Source organism: Helianthus annuus, chromosome 4 (assembly GCF_002127325.2).
Source record: "Helianthus annuus cultivar XRQ/B chromosome 4, HanXRQr2.0-SUNRISE, whole genome shotgun sequence".
NCBI classification, from domain to species: Eukaryota; Viridiplantae; Streptophyta; class Magnoliopsida; order Asterales; family Asteraceae; genus Helianthus; species Helianthus annuus.
Window position 1 is genome coordinate 96,176,765 of NC_035436.2, and position 25,210 is coordinate 96,201,974.

General features: G+C 39.7%; 1 protein-coding gene across 1 annotated transcript; it reads right to left on the reverse strand.

Moving 5' to 3' along the window:
• Positions 1-5,690: 5,690 nt before the first annotated feature.
• Positions 5,691-6,182, reverse strand: LOC110944719. Its single transcript, XM_022186369.1, has one exon. It carries the CDS (start codon positions 6,180-6,182, stop codon positions 5,691-5,693), a length of 492 nt encoding a protein of 163 aa, XP_022042061.1.
• Between the last annotated feature and the right edge of the window lie 19,028 nt (positions 6,183-25,210).

A 25,210-nucleotide genomic window follows, 5' to 3' on the forward strand; every position in this document is an offset into this window, starting at 1 on the left:
AATCATAAAGTAGGTGTATTAGGTAGGTATAAAAATATGTTTTAAAATCATGCAAGATGAATTTTGAAATTATGTATAAGGTTTTTGAAAACATGAATGGTGCTTTTGAAATCATGCACTTGATATAAGTAATTATACTGTATTAATAACATTTTGAAATCATGAAGGTCGTTTTGAAAACTTATATTATGCATGTTGAAAAAAATCAGAACGTAATGGGTATGAAATTTGATAATACCCTTAGTTATCTAATCAAGGATTTCAAAGGCACAGATGTGCAAAAAGCACGATTACTCACAATTTTGCTTTATTTCTTGTACTTCGTCTCCTAGAATGAAACGAGAACTTAAAATTTTTGAGGAAATCATGAGCGATCACTTGAAAGGGAGAATCACAAGAGTATTTTGTAAAGAACATAGTTCCTTGGTGTAGGTATCATAGGGAAATGCCATACACATATGTAACTACACTTGTACATCAGATTTGCGAACAACGACTTTTATTTATGAACAAAACAGATTGTTTCACAATGCAAGAAAACAAAAGGAACAAAGGCATAAGATAGCAACATCTTTTGGTCAGCCAAATGCTCATCCAAGGGTTGGATTTGCATTGACAATCTTCGAGCATTTGTTCCTGAAATGGCTCGTCTCACCACAGTTGCAGCAAGTACCAGACGGGAAACGGGCTTGAGTAGGTTTGACTTGGAGTTGGGTAGCAGCAAGGTTTATAGCAGCTTTGTTTTGGATAGCAAAGCGGCATATGTTAATCAAATCCCCGAAAGATATGGCTTGTATGGAATCTATTGATGCAAATTGGGACTCCATTATTACTTGGCTTTCTCAACACGCTACCAATAATTCAGCGAAGAGTATTGTAAGTAAGTTGGTCGTTGCTGCTTCTTCTTATTTCATATGGCAAGAAAGAAACAATAGGCTATTTTCTACAAATCAGCGAAACGCTACAATGATTGCAAACATTATTCTTCATACGGTTCGCCTAAAGCTAATAACATTCAAGGCTGGGAGAGGTCTGAAACACCCGCTGATGCTGGAGAGATGGAAGTTCCAAGTGAAGGCTTTAAACATTGATCCGGGCTAGAGTCTTTTTGGGTAGTGTTTTTTTGATTAGTTGCCAATGTTTCGGCTTCGGGCTGTTTGTTTTGGTTTGGTTTGCTTTTGTGGGTTGGTTGTTTTTTTGTGTTTGTTTGGTTGTGCTAGTCTTGGTATGCCAAGTCTAGCTCTTGTGTGCTACTTTGGTAAACTTGCGTGATTCTTTATTCTTTTTAATAAAATTCACCGGGGTAACCCTTTACCCAAAAAAAAATGTCCCAACCGTCCACAGTAGGTACATTTGGAGCAGGGTACGAGGTTTGAATGATGACGGTTGCATCGTTTGCACCATGGGCAGTTCCTATGTACGGCTTCCTAGCTGGTGGCGCTGCCACTTTGCTAGGTCCCGCTTGATTAGGTGTAACTGCTGTGGGTTTCCTTGAAGCCTTACGCTTCCTTGATTTTGGTGCATGCCTGACTTCTGCTTCCTTCGGTGACTCTTGAGTGGCTACATTTTTTTTGAGACGAGACATGGCAATGCCTAGATCCACAGACTTCAGTATCACTTCGCCTATTTGCTGGGCAATTTGGCTGTTTGCTCGGACATTTGACCGTTGCTGAGATGAAGAGACATTCTAGAAGAAAATGAAAGATATAGGAAGAAACAAATGAAATGTTATCGGATAAACAAAACAGAAAGGCAATGCATACGAATTGCGATCATTTGTTTGTTACCTAAGGCAAACAAATGAGACGGTGACAAATCAAAGCAAACGGGTCATAATAATGTATCGCTGAAGACATGCTTGCCTATAAGTGAACACTCACCCCAAGAGTTCCTAGGTAAGAGTGACTGGTCCGATACTGCGGATTTGTACGAACACTCTAGCCTTAGACAGAAACTCAGAGTACAGGCATTCACTCTTCCAGTTTGCACGTGTTCACATTATTTAGACCCAAACTTTGACGAGTTTAAAAACTCAAAAGGCACTAAGCCAAATATGAGTCAAACTGGAAGGGTTCAAAACCTTATAATAAATCATCCTGGAACAGATGATTAGTTTTCAAGGCAGATCAAAAATTATGTTCTTATTGTGGTTGCCACTTAAGGATAAGTGACGGTATTGTTTTATGACTAAACGCAAGTAAACTCGCGTTAGGGTCCTAGGAAGGTTATAGACTAGGTCAAAGCATTACTAATAACCTAATTCCCTATAACAATGAGCTCTGATACCAACTTTTCTGTCACACCCCGACCACGTAAAACAACAAAACGTGGCGGAATCGTCGGGGAGTGTTGTAACAGAATCATTGTTTCATAACACATGGAAAATTGAAATGTTGTTTTATTTATTTAAAAGAGTTACAATGTCTTAACAAACAAGAAGTAAAACAAAATTTAACTAGTCTTGCATCTTTTATGCTCACTAAGTCCTTGTCCAATCCTATGTGAGCATGTGTCAATATTATCATCAAATATCATCAACTATCGTACCTGAAACACATGTGAAAATACATCAGCATAAAAATGCCGGCAAGTACATAGGTTTGTGAAAATAGGATTCATGACTTAGGTTTAAGAAATTGTTTAATGAAAACTTGTCATGAATCCAGTTTAAGTGTTTGCTTTTATAAAACGTTTGAAAAGCGATAATAAAGTATTTTTTTGGGTAAAGGGTTACCCCGGTAAATTTTATAAATCAACAAAATTAAGTATAAGGGTGTGCCAAAACGACCACACCTACTAGACTTGGCATACCAAGACTAGGAAATAAGCATGAAAAACAGCCATAGAACAAACAACTAAACAAAAACAGCCAAACAAACTACCACACCAGACAGACACTAACTAGACCCGACTAAACGAACCCCTCAGCCCGGGTCTTCTTCCATAACCCTTGACGGGATCTGCCACTTCTTCAGAACTCGGTTGTGATCAGCATGACCTTGGAACTTGAAGCCCATCAACCGAAGACGCACGGAATTTTTAATTTTCTCTGACACTTGGTTAGCTGAACATTGAATCCGGGAGAATAATCGGTTATTTCTTTCTTGCCAAATAAAATAAACCGAAGCCGCTACCACCAACTTGCAAACAATCTGCTCCAATTTCGTTGAGTTTGAGTATTGGTCCATCCACGCCAAAACTGAATTCCACGACTCATTAACGTACTTCATATCCACCATAGATTTAACATTCATCCAAACATGCGAAGCAAACTTGCACGCGAAAAAAAGATGGTCTCTAGAGTCACGATCATTCTGGCATAAAGGACAACACATTAATCTTAGGTTTGTTTCACTACCCGCTTCCCAGACTTTCAACCGGTCTTGAGTCTTCAACTTATTCTTGATCACTAACGATAGCTGAAAAGAATGCCTCGGGATACATTGACTGAACCAGACCATATTTGCCCAGCTAACTGGATTGTTACGCAAGCGAATGGCATGCCAAACTTCCAACGAACTAAACTGCCGTTCATTCCCCTCCAAATCTTTCCACACCGTGCGGTCATGTAATTGTGAACTATCCTGATCAATTGTTAAGCCAATTAAAACTGGGTAAGTATCATACCAAGCTTGGGGCCATCTCCATTGACCGTTAGCATCTAAGATATCCGCCACAGAAGACTGAAGATTGAAGCCAGCATTTGCAATGTGTCGCGGAGTAATAAAAGCCCTAAGGGGGCTCAAGTGACACCAGTTATCGCTCCAGGCATTTGTTTGTAATCCACTCCGAATGACCTTCCAAATGAATGGCCGAACCATATTGCGAATCAATAAAAGCTTCCTCCAACCCCAACTAATGGAGCCCCTACATTGGACATCCCAAAAATTTTGATTCTTTAATTTGTGAGCATAAATCCATTGCACCCATAGAGATTTCCGTCTAACAAGGATACTCCAAATATGTTTCGTGATAAGGGCTCTATTCACATCACCAATTCTCCGAATTCCTAAGCCACCCTCCGCCTTAGGAAGACATATATCGGTCCACGCCACTTTTGCTTTAATTTTTCCAGCACTCCCGGCATTCCAAAGGAACCTACGAATACGTTTTTCCAGCTCATTGACAACCCGAGCCGGGATAACAAAAACCGAGGCCCAATATATGTGCATAGAAGATAGGGCTGAGTTGATAAGCTGAACTCTACCCGCAAAGGATAGCGATTTTGTCATCCAATTATTAACTTTCTTATCCAATCGGTCCACTAGGAGCTTACATTCCCCAGCGCCTAACTTGGACGAGATTAGCGGCACTCCTAAGTATCGAACAGGCAAGGATCCTTCCTGAAACGGCATTTCATTAAGAATTTCATATTTGACCTGTTGAGGAACATTACAAAAGAACACCGTGCTTTTGGCCTGACTCGGGACAAGACCCGACATACTCGTGAATAACTCCAAAGCGGCTTTAATCTTTCTAACCGAATGAACACTCCCATGAACGAAAATAAAGATGTCATCAGCAAAGGATACATTTATAATTCGTTTTTTCATACAATGAGCGTGGAACTTAAAAGAAGGGCATGAACGAGCATTCTTTTGGAGCAATAAGGTAAGAACCTCCATAACGAGTGTGAACAGGTACGGAGACATTGGATCCCCTTGTCGAAGACCCCTTTTACCTTTAAAAAACCCATGAAGATTACCGTTTATGCTCAAAGAATACGTAGCCGTAGTGACACACGCCATAATCCATTTCACCATCGTCCTGTGAAAACCAAACTTGTTAAGAATCTTCTCTAGAAACAACCAACTAACTGTATCACACGCCTTTTGAATGTCGATTTTAAACGCACATCTAGGAGGGCCTTTATTCAAGTGATAGTTGTGCATCAACTCCTGAGTTAACAGAATGTTATCAAAAATCCGTCTGCCTGGGACAAAGGCAGATTGGTTAATACTAACCAAAGACTCCAAGCTCCCTTTTACCCTATCCGTGATAATCTTGCTAATGCATTTGTAAAGAATATTACAGCATGAAATAGGCCGATAATCAAGAACAGAGTCGGGGGTATCCACTTTAGGAATAAGGGCCAAGATTGTGTGATTTAACTGTTTCAGGATTTTGCCATTTCCAAAAAAATCTAGAACTGCATTCGTTACCTCATTACCCACTATATCCCAAGCATGCTTAAAGAAGGCTGACGTGTAACCATCTGGCCCCGGAGCTTTGTTTTCGCTTATACTGAACATAGCATTCTTTACTTCTTCCCGCGTAACCTGGCGGACCATATTAACTGCGTCATCCGGATTAATAACATTAACAAACACGTCATCCATATTCACATTAGTAACCGGATCCTCCTTTCCTAAAAACGCTGAATAATGATCAACAAGAGCGGTCACAGCCTCATCACCTTCAAACCTATTGCCAGCCACATCCCTAATGCATTGAATTTTGGTTCGATTATTCCTGCATTTAACAGTATTGTGAAAGAAAGCCGTGTTAGAGTCCCCCGCACAGAGCCATTCCACCTTCGACTTTTGTTTCAAAAAACATTCCTGGTCATAAGCAGCAATTTTGAACTCCTGAAGGCACTCGAGCTCCGTTTTCCGCATATACTCATCCATCGGATTAGCATCAACCTTCTCCTGGATATCATCTAGCTTCATGCGTAGCTCAAGAACTCTTCAATGCAGGTTACCTTGTTGGAAAAGGATTTTTCTGAGACCTGGTTTCAGGTTTTTAAGCTTACTAACGACCGAGAACATTGCAAACCCGTCAATTTTTTTCGCCCATTGTTGCTCCACACAGACTTTAAATTCAGGTTTTGAGACAATAAAGTTTGCAAACTTAAACGGCTTTGGCCGAGAATTGTTAGACGTATTAGTCAGCTTCAAAATGCACGGAGTATGATCAGAGACTCGATACGGGTGATAAATAAGGTAAGCATCCGGAAATAAGTCTAGACACTTAACATTACTCATTACTCTATCAATTTTCCTCATCAAACCGATCCCTTCCTTCGGCTTCTGGTTCCAAGTGAAATGAATACCATGGCCCTTAACATCAACAAGCTCCGATTCTTCAATACATTCACAAAATTCCCGCATGCCTATCGATTGACTAGAAGGACCAAATAACGAGTCATCCGCGTGGAGAGCTGAATTAAAGTCCCCCATGACGAACCAAGCCTTATCCATACACAAAAGCTTATGTCTACATAAATCCTCCCAAAGGCTTCTTCGTTCTTGGTACTTGTTTTTTGCATAGACAAAAGAACAGAAAATACTCGAATTATCAGCTTTGGACCAGATTTGTGAGTGTATAACTTGATCTGTTTGAGACAAAATCATAATATCCACCAAATCACTATCGCAACCGAGAATAATTCTAGCCCCCCGATCACAAACCCCCCCATTTGACGTCCAACTCCACCTTCTAAAGACATTTTTACAAACTCTATCCAGATTAGCGACTTCCACATGTGATTCTAGGATAGCACATACCGAGACCTTGTTTTCTGAAAGCATTACACGAACCTCACTTTGTTTCAGGGGTTGGTTTAAACCCCTTATATTCCAAGAGAGGATGCTATCCATGGAGACCGCTATGACCGGGAGTGCTTGCCCCCTCAGTAACCTTCTCCAGGTTATCATTTTTCATAAACGCAGCCGTTTCCGTAGGAATTATCTCCACCACCTCCTCATCATTCTTAGTTTGCCTTCCCTTATTATTGTTACCAGTTTCCGTCACAACATTATCATCCTTTACCTCCATGTCGTCTATCTTCGACAAAGCCTCAAACGAGTTCCGGTTTTTGACATTATCACTTTTCTTGCCATTGACGTTTACCTCCTTTGTACCAGAAGTACTCGGATCAGACTTGTTGACCTTAGGCTTGTAAATAAATTTCTACTTTTGTTTCTTTAGAACCACCCCTGCTCGAGCCGTCTTCCTCTTATCCATAATAAAGCCCTCATCATCCACCACTACTTGTTTAGCTTTTTTATTTTCATTCTTCCCACATATTTGATCATTAGCCCGAAAATGCAACATAACGAGCATCTCTGTGGCTTCCACTCATATTCCACATTAATTACTTCAGTAATATATCCCTCCTCTTCAAGCTTTGGGATAGCAACAACAATGTGGTCCATAAGTTCATGATCTGCATTAATTTCAACCAAAGCCCTAGCAAAACTACTCCTACCCCAGTTCTCCGAGCACATATCAGCTATATATCCATCCAACCGTTTTGGTTCACCTATCTTAGAAGCTAACAAGCTTAATCCATCATCATTATAGATCGCAATAGGCACATTATGGAGCTTTACCCAAACCGGTACAGATTTAATTCCTTCCTTCTTAAGACTAACGGACGGAGACCAGACATTAAGAAACAGCGGCACCTTCCTGATCAACCAAGGTCCACCTTCCAACACTTTTGCCATACCCTCCTTTGAGTCGAATTTAAAGAAAAAGAAACCGTCAGCGTTCATCATGAGTTTAGCAAATCTAAACTTAGCCCAAACATTCTTAGCATAGTACTCAACAACAGGGTATGGTATGGCAGCCGATTACCCAAGAAGTAACCATATAACACATTGACAAACTTCTCCTGAACTTTACGAATTACCTCTCGAGGGATAACAACATCTGCATCAGGTTTCGTCTCTCCTGAATCCATCTTCCGGAAATTAACTTCCTTTTTCAAAATGGAAACATTCTTAACCCTATCCGCATAAGACAACTTTACGGCTCCCTCCTCTTTATTCCGATCTTCAGAGTTACTTGCCTCATGGACTGGAACTGAGACCTTTTCCAATCCATCAATTATGTTAATCATTCTTGGGTCCCTTGGACGACACCTCTCCTTGGAAACAACGGATTACCATCAATCTTTAACGACTTAGCATCAAGACTACTCCAAAAGGAAGACAGGAAGACAGGTTGCTACGCGCTTCCTTTGGATTCGACTGCTTTACATTGTTTGAAGGGATAAAAATATCCCCATGCAACTTTTCAGAGAACGACTGAAACCCTAAATCCTCCAACGCTTGATCCGAATTACCCTCCATGCACGACACTCTAGCAGAAATCAAAACCAGGCAACAATAACATGCATCATCCAATAACAAACCCTAATCCTTTTAACCCTAGTAACAATCGTCAAACCTTAACCTATTAATCTAGAGTTATCGATCTAGCTAAATTAGTCTCAGCTAACCGCAATCAATAACAACCAGACTAATAAATCAGATTATCAAACTGAAAACAAGGGCGACGATTAAAGAAAACGAAAGAAAACCCAAATATCAAAATCGGTCACAGTTGCTAACGAGTTCGTTATAGAGTTATGATCGAAATCCAACTCTAATCACAGACTGTTATACAACATATCACAACCAAGAAACTAGGGTTACGAAAGAACCTGAATCGCCAAAGGAAGGAGAGAAAAAGGGTTCATTCAAGACTCCTCTTTCAAAGCGATAATAAAGTAGATGATATGTAAAAGAGTAATGTAAGGTTAAGTGAATAACCAAGTAAAAATAAGTTGTTTATAAAACAATGTCTTGTGAAAAATATGTTATTTGTGTAAAAATGTATAAATCCAAATTGAATGATTTAAATAACGCTACCACATGTAATATAATACAAGCACTTATATATAGGAAGTACCAGCGGCGTATCCACCATGCTTGTATCACATTACACACGCCTCGCTACTTAAATCGCTTACCCAAACAAACCACCAATGTAAATTGCCCATGTCTAAACCATGTCGAAATGTCCATGTCAAATGTCAATCATGTAATGTGTAAACAAAATGTCATGTATGGCAAGTGAAATATGTATCCACTAAACCATGTGTAAAAATGCACAAAACAATGTATTGAAGTAAAACGTGGTTTAAATCAATGTTATGTTTTGTGGAAATGCATGCTATACTGAATACAAACATTTATGCGGTATTTTGAAAGTGCATACATCCAAGCCTTGCGACTGTGGTGATAAACCCCTAAACGAATTTAAAGGTCTATCTGTCTAAATGTTTTAATCGAATTCGGTCATTCCTTCCATCCAAACATACCCAGGATGTCAGGAACGGGAGTTGTCAATTCCTATGGTACCATTACCTACTAACGAGCGGCGTGATCAATGTTAGTGAATGTATATGGTCCCACTTAAACAAACCAAATGTCATACCCAAAATGTAAGCATGTGAAGAAAAACAAATGTACTAAGTATGATGAACATACATAGCATGAAAAGGTAATGTAAAACAATGCACTAAGTATGCGCTAAACGAACATACGTAGCATAAAATGTCATGTAAAACGATGTACTAAGTATGCACACAATGGGCATACATAGCAAAAACATAATGAAATCATGTACTATTAGTGTACTAGTGAACATAGCAAGTATATGATATGGAAACATGAAAACACGAAAGTAACAAGTAGGCACATGTGTTTCACCCCAAAACGTTTGAAAAACAGTAAAAGAGGGGACTATGTACTCACTTGAGGGTGCTTAGAAGTCTTGAACAACAACCAAGCAAAGCTAGAGGGATCACGGAATCAAACGGCACCCTATATAGATAACTACATACATAACCGGACCTAAATCGGGGGATTGGATAGTATGAGGTTTCGTAAACCAAATGAGTATTGGAACTCATATGATATGGTTAAACAAAGCCCACATACTAAAACGAAACCTAACCTAAGTGCTTACGACCCATTACGACCCGTTTAGGTAGCTTATGCTACTTTAACGCGTCATTCGCGTTAGTCCTATGACAAGCTAAATATGCCTTAACATGTTTAATATTGTTGCCAAAACAGTTTATATGTCAAAAGTTATGTTACATAGGCTTAAAATGAATTTTAGCGCAAAAAGGGCATTTTGGTAATTTACCTAAGGCATAAGAACTACTTATCATACAACTACTTAAACGACGTGACCATAAGGTATAACCTCGGAAGGTTATTACCTATACAATTATGGTCACCTAAAGTGTTTGGTCGGATCCTAATGATCGACCAAATGGGTCGGGTTCGAAAGTATAAGCGATTGATTAGATCGCTTACCTTTACGACCCTAAACAAGCACAAATCTAAAAGCGACGAGCTAAACATGCTAGAACATGTTTAGTAAAGTTAGAAAACAGGTTTGGTATCAAAACAAACGGTTTTGATACCCTAGAGTAGTTTGGTAACAAAATACGCGAGGAAACGCATTTTGGCCGAAACTACGACTCGTCACTGAGCCTAGATAACGTGGTAATCAGTGGGTATAGTCACTAGGGACTATAACTATCGTGATTACGCTCACGTTATGAAGTTCAAACGAACTTCGCATTGACCATAAACTGGTCAATGCAGAAAGTCAAACGCATTTTGACTTTAACGCTAAAACGAATGAAAAACGCGAAAGAATACTTACAGAAGGTCCCCGCAAGATTTAACCCGATTCGCTTTCAGGTAGGAAGTATATACTTCCACTTAGAAAGCTTTGAATCAGATTAAATGTGGGAAATGAATGAAGTTGGGTTGGGTATTTATAGGCATGGCACAACCGTTAGGATCGTTCATCGAGAAACGTGCTTCGATCTAGGCCGTCCATGTGTACCCATTATTTTGCAAAACCATTAGAGACCATTGTTTCAGTCCCTTGTTTTGAAAATACCATTTGCAATGGGTTTTGAGGTGTATAACAGCTATAAATAGCTGTTTGCAACAATTTTGCAGGTCTGGGGAGGCCACGCGGCCCGTGTAAGATATACATGGGATCTTACGCGCCCCGCCTGAGGGTCACAGTTCAGAAATTGCAGTTTTAGTCCCTGCACTTCAGAAACATGTATTTTGGCCCATTTTTGGCACGTTTAAGCCCCGTTAACCTCATTTCAAGGCTCTAAGATGAAGTTAAAGTGTGGGGAACTTGAAACATGCTCAAAAATATTCCGGATGTCGGTTCGTTTGGCCGTACGATCGTGATGTTTGCTTAATTACGATGGAATGCGCATAAGCGCGAAAAACGATCCAAATTGCGCGACGAATGGATTTTCTCATGCCAAACACTAAAATAAAATATTTTAATGCTTGCATAAATTTTTGGATGTCCGGATGTATTCGGAACGTAAGTTATGCGCGAAAATGCAAACTTGTGCACTTTTTGACGCTTTTAGTCCCTCAATGACCAAAAAGTTTATTTTAGCACACCGAATACCTTATAGCCTATTTCTAAGCTATGTAAAGGATATTTAGGGTATCTTTAACTTATGGTCAAGTTCCGGAAGGTTCGTTACAGTTCAAATTGGCATACTTTCACAGGTTGTCGAATTTAGTCCCTGTAAGCGAATAAACTTGATTTCGGCATACCAAACCTTCCAAAACTTATTTCTAAGTTGTGTAAAGATTATTTAAGGTATGTTAAGCCTATGTCACTATCCCGAAGTGTTTGTTGCATTAAACTGGTTATATTTACGCATCAGTGCGCTTATAACCCTCCAGAAAGCGATCTAAAGCCCGAAATCGAACAAGAGTTGATATGTGCAAATGATACACATGTTTATACAAATCCCAAGTATGAAACACAATATTTCATTGGTTTGGTATTTGTTTGATGGTTGAAGTGACACAGGTGTCACATTTCATTCATTACATGTGTTGAATCCGTCTCACAGATTCAAACATATCATTTTCTGCATTTCATTCCTTGAATTCGTCTTGCGGATTCAAACATCTCATTCATATCTTGTTGATCCGTACTTTCTTACGAATTCAACATTCTTCATTCTTAACATTCATACTTTTCATTCTTACATAATACTCTCGATTTCCTGAGAGTCTCAATACCCATTTCACCCGCACGTCCACCTGTTACCCAATTCTAACGGACATACCTGCGATAATTACCATGGTCTCACGAACGTCATATGCTTCTTGCGTACTAGCTAGGTGCGCAATTCACATACTAATTTTGTGCCTTCAGGTAAACATCGCCTTATGTCCGCAGTAGTGGGTCTCAGTTTGTGCTACATTTTTAAAATCTTACCAAGACAATACCGTTGTCTTCCATTTAATACTTACCTTCCCAAGGAGATTTCCTCCTTTTACTTTTAACACCGGTACTCATACATATTAATATTGTGTACCTGGGTCCATCTGTCTATTCGCATCCTTGCCTACCTTAGCATCCATCTTAGACTGCATTCACGGATCATCCTCTTCAAACCTTTAAGCTTTAGATCTTGATTGAGTCATGGATTGTACGGGTTCCTTATCATAAGAGCACATAGGTTTGAGTTCAAGTATTTATCTTCTTGTACTTGATTCACTCAAACCAGGGCTCTGATACCAACTTGTAAGACCTTAATTCGTATTTGACAAAAAGTCGCAGCGGAAATTCATGCCATAAAATTTCTTACCTTATAAATATCTTGTCATACTTAAAATTTCATTTTAACACAACTTTTTCACAGGAAATCATCAAGCGACTCATTCACAATTAAAAAATGTAACATGGGTTTTCTATATTTCATACACCATCGTTCCCGTACAATCTGTCTTGTGACTCAATCCTCGATCTCTAACCTTGATGATCCTCATGACTCGTACTACCTGCGCTCACCACATAAAATTTATAATACTAGTACGCATTATAAACATACAAGATTTATTCACGTTTACATTTTGTTCCGTTAACTCTTTACATCCCAGCTTTCCATCTAGTCATACAATCCGTGGTGAGACTTTCTCGTTGTACCTGTGTTACACTTCGTTCACAAGGCACGCTATTATTATCGTCAATACTCAATTTCATTGAATACATGCGCATATACTTTCATACATACTTACATATATGTCACACCCCGACCACGTTAAAACAACAAATCATGGCGGAAACATCGGGGAGTGTTGTAACAGAATCATTGTTTCAAAACACACGGAAATTTGAAGCTTCGTTTTATTAAACATTAAACATTTACATCGTCTTGAGATCTAACAAACAAGTTAAACATAGTCTATTATTGTTATTAAGTCACTAAGGCCTCGTCCAGTCCTATGTGAGTATGCATCCTAGCAATCAACATCATTCAACAATACCTGAAACATATGTGAAAACAAAGTCAGCAAAGAAATGCTGGCGAGTACATAGGTTTTATGAGAGTGTTGGATTCATGGCTAGTTTACATGCTGCAATAATTAACTAAAACATTGTTTTGAAAAATATAGTATTGCGACATAATTAACCAACTCAAATCAAGTTGGTTATAATTTATAAAATCTCGTAGCCACGATTCTTAACCCAAAACATTTATTTAATCAAATCAAATTGTAAAACATCTCGTAAAAACTCGTTAATAAAACTCGTATGGTTTATATCATTTCGAAAACCTTGTTGTGTGACATCGTTTTAAAATTGTTTTCCCCAGTGAACTAAATAATGACACAAAATGTAATATGATAAGAGCATTTATATATAAGATGTACCAGCTGCGTATCTACCATGCTTTTATCATGCTACACCTATCCCATTATCTAATCATAAGCCAAAACCAATCGTTTAACCAAATCGTTTATCTCGTTTAAGTTGTTTCAAATCGTTTAACTTATCCCAAAATCGTTTAACTCATTTTAATAGTGAAACTACTTTTGGTCGTCTCGCTAATAACATTCAAACCTTCGTGACTCGACTATCTCGCCTTTCGCATTAATAAACCACCAAAGGGTAAATTAACAATCACAGATTCGGTCGCTACCCACCTATCCCACACATAACCATGGGTGCAGTCTGATAACGGGATTTGTCAGATCCTATGGTACCATAACCTAATACTAGTCGGTTTAGCCAAAATTAATGAATGTTATTCGTTATGTAATTACAACCAACAAGTTTGTTCACTTTATCAAAATCGTTATTAATTTAATATAAACCATTTTAATCGTTTTCAAAAACCATCGTTTAAACATCGAAATCATTTAACATATATGAATCACCCCAAAACAATCGAAAATAGTAAAATAGGGGAACTATGTACTCACTTGAGAATGCTTAGTGGTCCTTGAACAACAACCAAGCAAAGCTAGAGGGAGCACAGAATCAATCGGCAACCTAATAACTATATAAATAAACCGGACCTAAGTCAGAAGATCGGATAGGATGAGGTCTTGTAAACCAAATGAGTTATTGGAAACAATGCCTACATACTAAATCGAAACCTAACCTAAGTGCTTTCGACCCGTTACGACCCATTAAGGTAGCTTATGCTACTTTAACGTGTCGTTCGTGCAAACGCGCGTTTGAGACGTCTAACTAGTCCTATGACAAGTATTATATGCCTAAACATGTATAAATATGTTGTATAATCAGTTAAGTGACAAGAGTTTAGGTTACATATGCTTGAAATCCAATTATGCATGAGAAGGGCATTTTGGTAATTTACCTAAGGCATATAAACTACCTATCATACAACTACTTAAACTAGGTGACCATAAGGTATAACCTCGGAAGGTTATTCCCTATGCAACTGTGACACTCTAGGTTTTCCCGAGTAACCCTCTTGTATTAGCAGTGTGTACATAGGAATTATTAAATGAAAGGTGTGAATTATCTTGATGTGCTATGTGTTGATAACGTGTATGTAATATATATATATATGTGTATAAGTACTTGTGAACCGAAACCATGACTCGAGACCACCCGGTCTCGAGTGAACAGTAAACAGTTGGGCCGTTTGGGCCGCACCTCCTTGAGCCCACTCGGAAACACACTAGGGTGCACCGACCTTAGAACGGGGATAAAACCCATACCCAAGCCGACATTTCCTCATTTGGACACTCAATCATCACCCCAAATCCTCAAATATCCTCCCACACTCTCCCACACTCTCTCTCACTAGAACCCTAAAACATTTCCACAATCCTCCTCCCCTTTTCCCCTCGGATTCAACCGGTAGCACCAAGACTCTCGGATCAAGCTCGAGATCTTCACTCGGAAGTTGGTTCATTGAGTCTTCACACCCTCAACATCTAGCTGGTTAGTATCTTGTAGATGTTTGGTTAAAAATGATAACTTATGAATGAGTATGTTGCTTAATGGATGGTTGATTGGTTATGAATGTTTAAAAATGAAGTGTGAACCGTGACGCTTTGATAATTCTTTGCCATGATAATGTGCCAGTTGAACAATGTGTTTCATAGGATTTAGCTTGATGACTAGATGGTGTGCTAGGTAATATAGAAATGCATGGTTGTTATTAATAATATGCAAGATCATTATGACATACAAGAATGTGTATATGTGGTTTTGAACCGAGGAATGTATGCTAGTTGTTAGGAGCTGAAGATGATGCAAAATGGTGCACCGGTTAGGTATCATATGCTAGTATGGATTTGTTTTGAATATGCTTGTCAAAAATGATAAAAACCCTAATGATGAAAAGTTTGAAGATCACTAAAAATGTTTGAAATTGTTGTTCTTTGATGTGTTTTGGTAATGAATTAGACAAAGAAACATGTTTGCGTGTTTTCATTGCTAGTTGTTACTGTTTGACTGTTCAAATAGTAGAGCGGGCCCAATAACTCAAGGTGTAACTGTATGCATGCTATATGTTAGTTATGTGTAGAACATACGTGATCTTCCTATACCCAAACCTGACCCGTACTGGTAACCATGTTAGGACGTGGTGACCAGCGTGTTTGACCAAGTAAACTAATCTGCCGAGCAACCCAAGGTGAGTTCACAACTTTTAAAGCATGCGTTCCCGGTGGTTTGGGAAAACGGAACTTAAAACAACACTATCCCTTGAAGGGATACAAACCTATTTTCTCCCCTTGTGTGGGACTCTTAGTTAATTACTGTTTATACGGAATGCAACGAGCAACACTAAACGAAACTCTATCACCCAAGTCCCTACTACATGATACCGATTAGTCGCCGGGGTCTGGCGAACGGGTTATTAGTTGATAGCGCTATTTAGGTCTAACCAGCCTCACACCGACCCTTGTTACTGGGAACGTGAGTGAGCTAATGTACTCTGGCAACCGTCAATGATGATAGAACATTGACAAACGGGGCACTGCGGAAACGTGGGGTTAATCAGTATTCGGTATTGAAAAAAAAACGGTTTAGTCGCTTACTTATGGGGTAGCTCCCCATGGCATGTATAAACGGATAAATTAACTGGTGAAACATGTTCTTTGGTAGCTAAAAACTGGACAACTCGTGAACTCGCCAACATTTTTGTTGATACCCTACTGCATGCTTTGCAGGTACCCAGTGACTCAGGAGCTTGCTACTTGGGGATGTATTGGTCGTCTAACCCATGTGTTGGGTTCTAAATAAACTTGAACCATGAACTTTGTTTTAAGCTGTTTTGTCTACGCTTCTGCTACTTATGTTACTATTTGAACTTAAACTTTTGAACTTGATTATGATATTTGCTAACCCTGTGGTTGGTGAATATTACTTCTGCTATTAATTAAATTGCTCAGTATAATTGGTGGCTGGATCCTGGTCAGTCACGCCCCCAAGCGGTGGTACTCCGCAAGTGGATTTTGGGGGTGTGACAGATTGGTATCAGAGCCATTGGTTATAGGGAACTTGGTTTTAAAAAGGGAATCTTTTTTGAGAAAAACCAGACTATAACCCGTGACTCGTGACGATACTACACTCCCAGTGCAAGACTCAACACGTTAGACCTCATAGCTCGGACTAGTGTTTACATACTTGCTTACTTTATGCTTTCTGTTCTGCTATACGTACTAGTGTGCCTAGTTAGATAGATACACCTCCCTCTTCTATCTCATTCTCGCTACATTACGACATCACTCTCGTACTATGTTTTCTGGTTATGAAGACAATGAGTGGACGCGGAAGAGGAAACATTAACATGACTCAGGCTCAGTTCACTAACCTGATCAACACGGTGGCTGCAACTTTCGCAGCTCACCCTGGGGGTATGCTCGCTATTTTGGGATGTTTAGGTCCTACCCCGCATCGTCTTTTCACCCCTAAACCTATTCGCTTCGTTTCTCACAACAGGTCAGCATGCGCCCGCGCAACCACGTGTGTGTACTTTCAAAACCTTCATGGATTGCAAGCCTCTCCCTTTCAATGGCACTGAGGGTTGTCACACCCCCAAAATCCACCATGCGGAGTATCACCGCTTGGAGGCATGACGTGACCAGGATCGAGCCACCAATCATATTGAACAACGTATTTATGTAAACAAAACCAACCACAATACAATTGGTGACCAAAAGCCAGTTAACCAAGTTTTAAATTATACAGCGGAAGCACAATACGTGATACCAAATATAAGTTCATAGTCCATAAGTTTAAAATCCAAAACGTAGATTTAATAAGTTCATAAGGATTAAGTGTTTATTACGGAACATGACAGTCCGTATCCCACAACGACTCCTTCCTCGTGCAGGCTCCTAGCATTTAACGACCTGTAAGGCATGTAACAATGAGTCAACAACAAAGTTGAGTGAATTCACAGCTGGTTGTTTAGTTATAGCATTCGTTTTGTCACACCCCGACCACGTAAAACATCAAATCGTGGCGGAAACGTCGGGGAGTGTTGTAACAGAATTATTGTTCCACAACCAAGGTAATTTAAATAATATTTTATTCATCACCCAAGGGTGGAATACATTGTTTTAAACGAGAACCCGCAAGTTACATTGTCTTAAAATAAAAAAAGAAACAAAGTACATAACGAGTTTTAACTAGTCTAGATCCATTTTATCGTCACTAAGGCCCAAGTCCACCCTAGTGTATCACGATCATCCTATGCATTTGCTCCTGAAACACATGTGAAAATAGGTACGTCAGCATAAAAATGCCTATGAGATACATAGGTTTTGTGAAAATAGGATCCATGACTTAGGTTTTAGAAAAAAAAAAAAGTTTAATGAAATGTAGTCATGAACCTTGTTGATTGTATTGTTTATAAATCATTTGAAAAACGATGGTAGATATGTATTTTTGAAAGAATAAAGTATGGTTAAATGAATAACCAAGTAAAATAAGTTGTATAAAACAAGTTGTTTGTAAAACAATGTATTGTGAAAAATATGTTATATAGCTAAACTGAAATGATCTAAACAACGCTGCGATGCGTAATATCATACAAACACTTATATATAGGAAGTACCCGCGGCGTATCCACCATGTTTGTATCATATTACGCACGCCTCGTTACTTAAATCACTTATCCAAACAAACCACCAATGTAAACATGTTTATGTTTTACGAAATGTCAAAATGTCTATGTCAATGTCAATCATGTCATGTGTAAACAAAATGTCATGTATGGTAAGTGAAATATGTATCAACTAAACCATAGGTGAAAATGCACAAAACAAAGTATTGAAGTAAAACTCAGTTTAAATCAACGTTATGTTTTGTGGAGATGCATGCTATACTGAATACAAACATTTATGCGGTATTGTGAAAATGCATACATCCAAGCCTTGTGACTGTGGTGATAAACCTTTAAACAAATTAAAGGTCTATCGGTTTTTATGTTTAAATCGAATTCGGTCATTCCTTTCATCCAAACATACCCAGGATGTCAGGAACGGGAGTTGTCAATTCCTATGGTACCACTACCTACTAACGAGCGGCGTGATCAAAGTTAATGAATGTATATGGTCCCACTTAAACAAACCAAATGTCATACCCAAAATATGAACATGTGAAAACAATGCACTAAGTATGTAATCAAATGTACACACATAGCGTGAAATATCATGTAAAACAAATGTACTAAGTATGATGAACATACATAGCATGAAAATGGTAAATCAAATGTACTAAGTATGATGAACATACATAGCATGAAAATGTCATGTAAAACGAGTGTACCAAGTATGATGAACATACATAGCATGAAAATGTCATGTAAAACAATGTACTAATGAACATAGCAAGTATATAATGCGAAAACATGAAAGTATGAAAGTAACAAGTAGGCACATGTGTTTCACCCCAAAACGTTTGAAAAACAGTAAAAGAGGGGTACTATGTACTCACTTGAGATTGCTTAGAAGTCGTAGGATAACCACCAAGCAATGCTAGAAGATCACGGAATCAAACGGCATCTATATAGGTATCTACATTAATAAACGGACCTATCGGAGGATCGGGTATTACGAGGTTTCGTAAACCAAATAAGTGTGGGAACTTATGTAATATGGTCTAACAAAGCCTCCGTACTAAAACGAAACTTATCCTAAGTGCTTTTGACCCGTTACGACCCGTCTAGGTAGCTTATGCCACTTTAACGCGTCGTTCGCGTAAAACGCGTTCGGAATGCCTAACTAGCCCTATGACAAGTAAGATATGCCTTAACATGTTTAATATAGTTACTAAATCAGTTTAGATACCAAAGATTGTGTTATATAGGCTTAAAATGAATTTTGGTGTAAAAAGGGTATTTTGGTAATTTACCTAAGGCACATACATTACCTATCAGACAACTAGTTAAACGATGTGACCATAAGGTATAACCTCGGAAGGTTATTCCCTATACAACTATGGTCACCTAAAGTGTTTGGTCGGTCCTAAAGATTGACCAAATGGTTCGGGTTCGTAAGCATAAGCGATTGATTAGATCGCTTACCTTATGGCCCTAAATAAGCACAAAACTAAAAGCGACGAGCTAAACATGCTAGAACATGTTTAGTGAAGTTAGAAAACAGGTTTGGTATTAAAACAAACTGTTTTAATACCCTAGAGTAGTTTGGTTACAAAATACGCGAGAAAACGCATTTTGGCCGAAACTACGACTCGTCACTGAGCCTAGATAATGTGGTAATCAGTAGGTATAGTCACTAGGGACTATGACCATCGTGATTACGCTCACGTTATGAAATTCAAACGAACTTCGCATTGACCATAAACTGGTCAATGCAGAAAGTCAAACGCAGTTTGACTTTAACACTAAAACGAACGAAAAACGTGAAAGAATACTTACAGAAGGTCCCCGCAAGATTGATCTTTCCAAGTATTCTCAGGTATGAAGTGATTACACTTCAACTTAGAGAAATCTCAGATAAATCAAGTGGGTTTGAGTGAATGGGGTGGGGGGTATTTATAGATTTCGTAGAACCGTTAGGATCGTTTCTTGAAATCCGAGCTTCGATCTCCACCCTCCATGTGTGCCCATTGTTTTAGAAAACCATGGGACATCCAAAACCAGCCCACAAGATGCAAGAAACCATGGGTAAAGGTGTGTAACAGCTGGAAATGGCTGGAAAGCACATTCTGCTGATCTGGGGAGGCTTTACGGACCGTAAGCAGGTCCATACGGTCCGTAAGGACCCTGCAGACCAGCAATGTTTCAGTTTTGGCAGTTTTGGTCCCTGTGCGCGTATGGTTGTGTTTTGACACTTCTAACACCCGTCAAACCCATTTCTAAGCTCTACAAGGATGTTAAAGTATAGGGAACATAAAATATGCTCAAAAATATGTCGGATGTCGGTTTGTTTGGCCGTACGATTGCGTTGTTCGGTTAATTACGACGGAAGTCGTAACGGACGCAAAAACGATCCAAATTGCGCGACGAATGGATTTTTGACAAGCCAAAAACTAAAACATAATGTTTTAATGCTTGCATAAATTTTTGGATGTCCGGAAATATTCAGAACGTAAGTTATGCGCGAAAATGCAAACTTATGCACTTTTGACGCTTTTAGTCCCTGAATGAGCATAAAGTTTATTTTAGCACACCGAACCCCTCAAAGCCTATTTCTAAGCTATGTTAAGGATATTTAGGGTGTGTTTAACTTATGATCATGTTCCGGAATGTTCGTTACAGTTCAAATCGGCATACTTTCGCAGTTTGTCAATTTTAGTCCCTGTAAGCGAATTGACTGGATTTTGCCATACCAAAGCCTTCAAAACTTATTTCTAAGTTATGTAAAGGTTATTTAAGGTATGTTAAGCATGAATTGATGTTCCGGAGTTTTTGTTGCATATAACTGATTACGTTTTCGCACCAGTTTGCGTATAATTCTCCAGAAAGCGATATAGAGTTTAAAATCGAATAAAAGCCAAAACATGAAAAACATCAAACATAAACAAACAAACATAGGGATCAAATAACTTTATTTCATTGATAATTGAACTTTTTACAATGATTACAAGCACAGATGTCACAGTCTCCCCTACTTGTTGGAATTTCGTCCCGAAATTCGTTTAGAGGAAACTCGTGGGAAAAGATGTGGATACTTCGCCTTCATTTGATCTTCACGTTCCCAAGTAAACTCAGGTCCACGTTTAGATTCCCAGCGAACTTTAACCAACGGAATGCGCTTGCGTTTAAGCCATTTGACTTCGCGATCCATAATTTCCACAGGTTTCTCAACAAAATGTAGTGTTTTATCAACACGGATTTCGTCAAGTGGTATGTGGAGGTTCTCATCAGCTAAACACTTTTTGAGATTGGATACGTGGAAGGTTGGATGAACATTTCCAAGTTCGGGAGGTAATGCAAGTCTGTAGGCTACCTTACCGATTCTTTCGACGATCTTGAATGGTCCAACGTATCTAGGTGCAAGTTTTCCTTTCTTTCCAAATCTGATCACACCTTTCCAAGGTGAAACCTTATGTAATACACGATCACCGACTTGGAATTCTAAGGGCTTGCGTCGTTGGTCCGCGTAACTCTTTTGACGGCTTCGAGCTGCCTGTAAGTTATCACGAACCTTCTTAACCTTGTCAGTTGTCTTTAGAATGAGGTCGGGTCCAGTAAGCTGAGCCTCACCGATCTCATTCCAGCAGACTGGTGAACGACATTTTCGACCATAGAGAGCCTCGAAAGGAGCCATGTTGATGCTGGAGTGATAACTATTGTTGTAGGAGAATTCAATCAATGGAAGATGTGAATCCCAACTACCACCAAAATCGATCACACAAGCTCTAAGCATATCCTCCAGTGTCTGGATTGCTCTTTCAGTTTGGCCATCTGTTTGTGGATGATATGCTGTGCTCAGATTGAGTTGGGTCCCCATAGCAGATTGCATGGTTCTCCAAAAACAAGAAGAGAAACGAGCATCTCTATCAGAAATAATGTTCAGGGGAACACCATGTCGAGATATGATTTCATCCACATAGATTTTAGCCAGATCTTCAGCAGATAGATTCTCACGGATCGGCAGGAAATGCGCTGACTTTGTAAGACGATCAACAACTACCCAGATGGCATCATGACCTTTCTTAGTGCGCGGGAGTTTGGTAATGAGATCCATAGCAATGTTTTCCCATTTCCAAACTGGGATCTCAGGTTGCTCCAAAAGACCATAAGGATGCTTGTGTTCAGCCTTAACCTTGAGACAAGTAAGGCATTTTGAAACGTACAAGGCAATGTCTTTCTTCATACCAGGCCACCAATACTGAGTACGAAGATCCTTATACATTTTGTCTGAGCCGGGATGAACAGAATAACAAGACTTATGGGCTTCATCCATAAGCAAAGTGCGAAGATCATCTTGGCTTGGGACCCACAAACGGTCCATGAAATAATATGATCCATCTTCCTTCAGCACAAGATCAGGCTTAATGTGATAGGGTAATTCCTTACCCATCAAGTCTTGTGAAACACAAGCCTGTTGAGCCTGAGTAATGCGTGCTTGGATATCAGATCGAGCTTGAATAGCAGATTGAACACGAACACAATGAAGCATAGTACGTTCCTTACGACTTAATGCGTCAGCCACAACATTCGCTTTACCAGGATGGTAGCGAATTTCGCAATCATAGTCGTTTAGGAGTTCGACCCAACGTCTTTGCCTCATGTTGAGTTCTTTCTGATTGAAGATATGCTGAAGACTTTTGTGGTCAGTGAAAACCACGCATTTTGTACCATACAAATAGTGTCTCCACATTTTGAGAGCGAAGACAACTACACCCAACTCAAGATCATGAGTGGTGTAGTTTCTCTCATGTACCTTCAATTGTCTTGATGCGTAGGCTATGACTTTATTCCTTTGCATCAGAACACAGCCAAGACCCAATTTTGATGCATCACAGTAGACAACAAAATCATCATTGCCTTCAGGCAAAGTTAGAATAGGTGCATCACAAAGCTTCTGCTTCAAGGTCTGAAATGCTTCTTCTTGCTTAGAACCCCATTCAAAGGGTTTATTCTTCTGAGTTAGGGCAGTTAGAGGAACTGCAATCTTCGAGAAGTTCTCGATGAAGCGGCGGTAATAACCCGCAAGACCAAGAAAAGAACGAACCTCAGTAGGAGTAGTAGGCGTATCCCAATCCTTAATCGCACTGATCTTGGAGGGATCTACATGTATACCTTGTTCGTTGACAATATGTCCCAAAAATTGAACTTCCTTAAGCCAAAATTCACACTTGGAGAACTTGGCAAAAAGTTGCTCTTTCTTTAGGAGTTCCAGAGTAAGACGAAGATGGCGCTCGTGATCAGCTTGCGTCTTAGAATAAATCAAGATGTCATCAATAAAAACGATGATGAACTTGTCCAAATAAGGCTTACAAACCCTATTCATTAAGTCCATGAAAACAGCAGGAGCGTTGGTCAAACCAAATGGCATGACTATGAACTCATAATGCCCATATCGAGTGCGGAATGCTGTCTTGGGAATATCCTCTTCATGCACACGAAGTTGATGATACCCAGAACGAAGATCGATCTTCGAAAAGCAAGTAGCACCCTGTAACTGGTCAAAGAGATCATCAATGCGAGGTAGGGTATATCGATTCTTGATGGTAAGCTTATTCAGCTCACGATAATCGATACACATTCTGAAGGATCCATCCTTTTTCTTGACAAAAAGAACGGGAGCACCCCAAGGTGAAAAGCTAGGACGAATAAAACCTTTGTCAGAAAGCTCTTGAAGCTGCTTAGACAGTTCTTGCATCTTAGATGGTGCAAGACGATATGGAGCTCTGGCAATAGGATTTGCACCAGGTACAAGATCAATATGGAACTCGACTTGGCGTGCTGGGGGTAGACCAGGTAACTCTTCAGGAAACAGCTCCGGATAATCCCGAACAACAGGGATATCTTGAATAGACTTACCTTGGTCTTTATCTGCCGTAACATGTGCCAGGAAGGCCACATAGTTCTTTCGCAGATACTTCCGAGCTTGAAAACAAGACATAAGCTTGAGGCTACTAGCAGGTTTTTCACCACGAACCTGTAGTACCTCACCTGACGAAAGCGGCACACGAACGATCTTCTCAAAACAAACTACCTCTGCGCGATGCTTGGCTAACCAATCCATACCCACAATAATGTCGAAGCTCCCAAGTTGCATAGGCGTGAGGTCGATAGGAAAAAGATGGTCGTTAAGGTTCAACTGGCAGTTGCGAAGAACAGAATCAAGAACAATGGGTTCGCCATTCGCAACTTCGACTGTCAAAGGCTTACCTAGTTTCGTTCTAGACACGCGAAGCAAGGGCTCAAAAGATAACGACACAAAACTCTTATCGGCCCCTGAATCAAAAAGAACAGATGCAGGTTGATTATTAACTAAGAACGTACCGTTCACCACCTCGTTGTCTGCTTGCGCCTCAACAGCATTCATATTAAAAGCTCGTCCACGAGCCTGAGCCTGAACTGGATTTGCATTAACCAGCCTTGGACACTGGTTTCGATAATGGGTCAGGTCTCCGCAATTAAAGCACGAGCCAGGAGGATAGTGAGGTCGTACAGCTTGTGCTTGCTGTTGAACAGGTAGTTGAGCTCCCTGTTGGGCTGGATTTCTAGCAGAACGACAAACCTCTGCAAGATGACCCGATTTTCCACAGTTGGTACAGAAACGACACGGGAGTTGCTGTTGATGGTGACTATTGCACCTATTGCACAAAGGTGCATTCCCTTCATACCGCTTCTTTGCGGGAGGCTGCGCTGGCTGATTGGGAGCCGCTTGGTTCTGTTGGGCAGTGATGGCAAAATTTTGGGAAGCCTTTCGCTTCCTGGAGCCCTTTGATGAGCCAGAATCCTTCCCCTGCTTACCTTTCTTGCTATCCCCTTTGTCAGACGCTTGATTCTTGCCCTTGTCACCCTTCCTATGCAATTTACCCTTTCTGATCTGCGATTCTGTCAACGTTGCAGATAGTTCGATTGCCTGACGAACTGTGGTAGGTTTACTACCAGTAACGATGTCTTTGTGAGAACCCTCACTAAACCAGGTATCCGTACGATTTA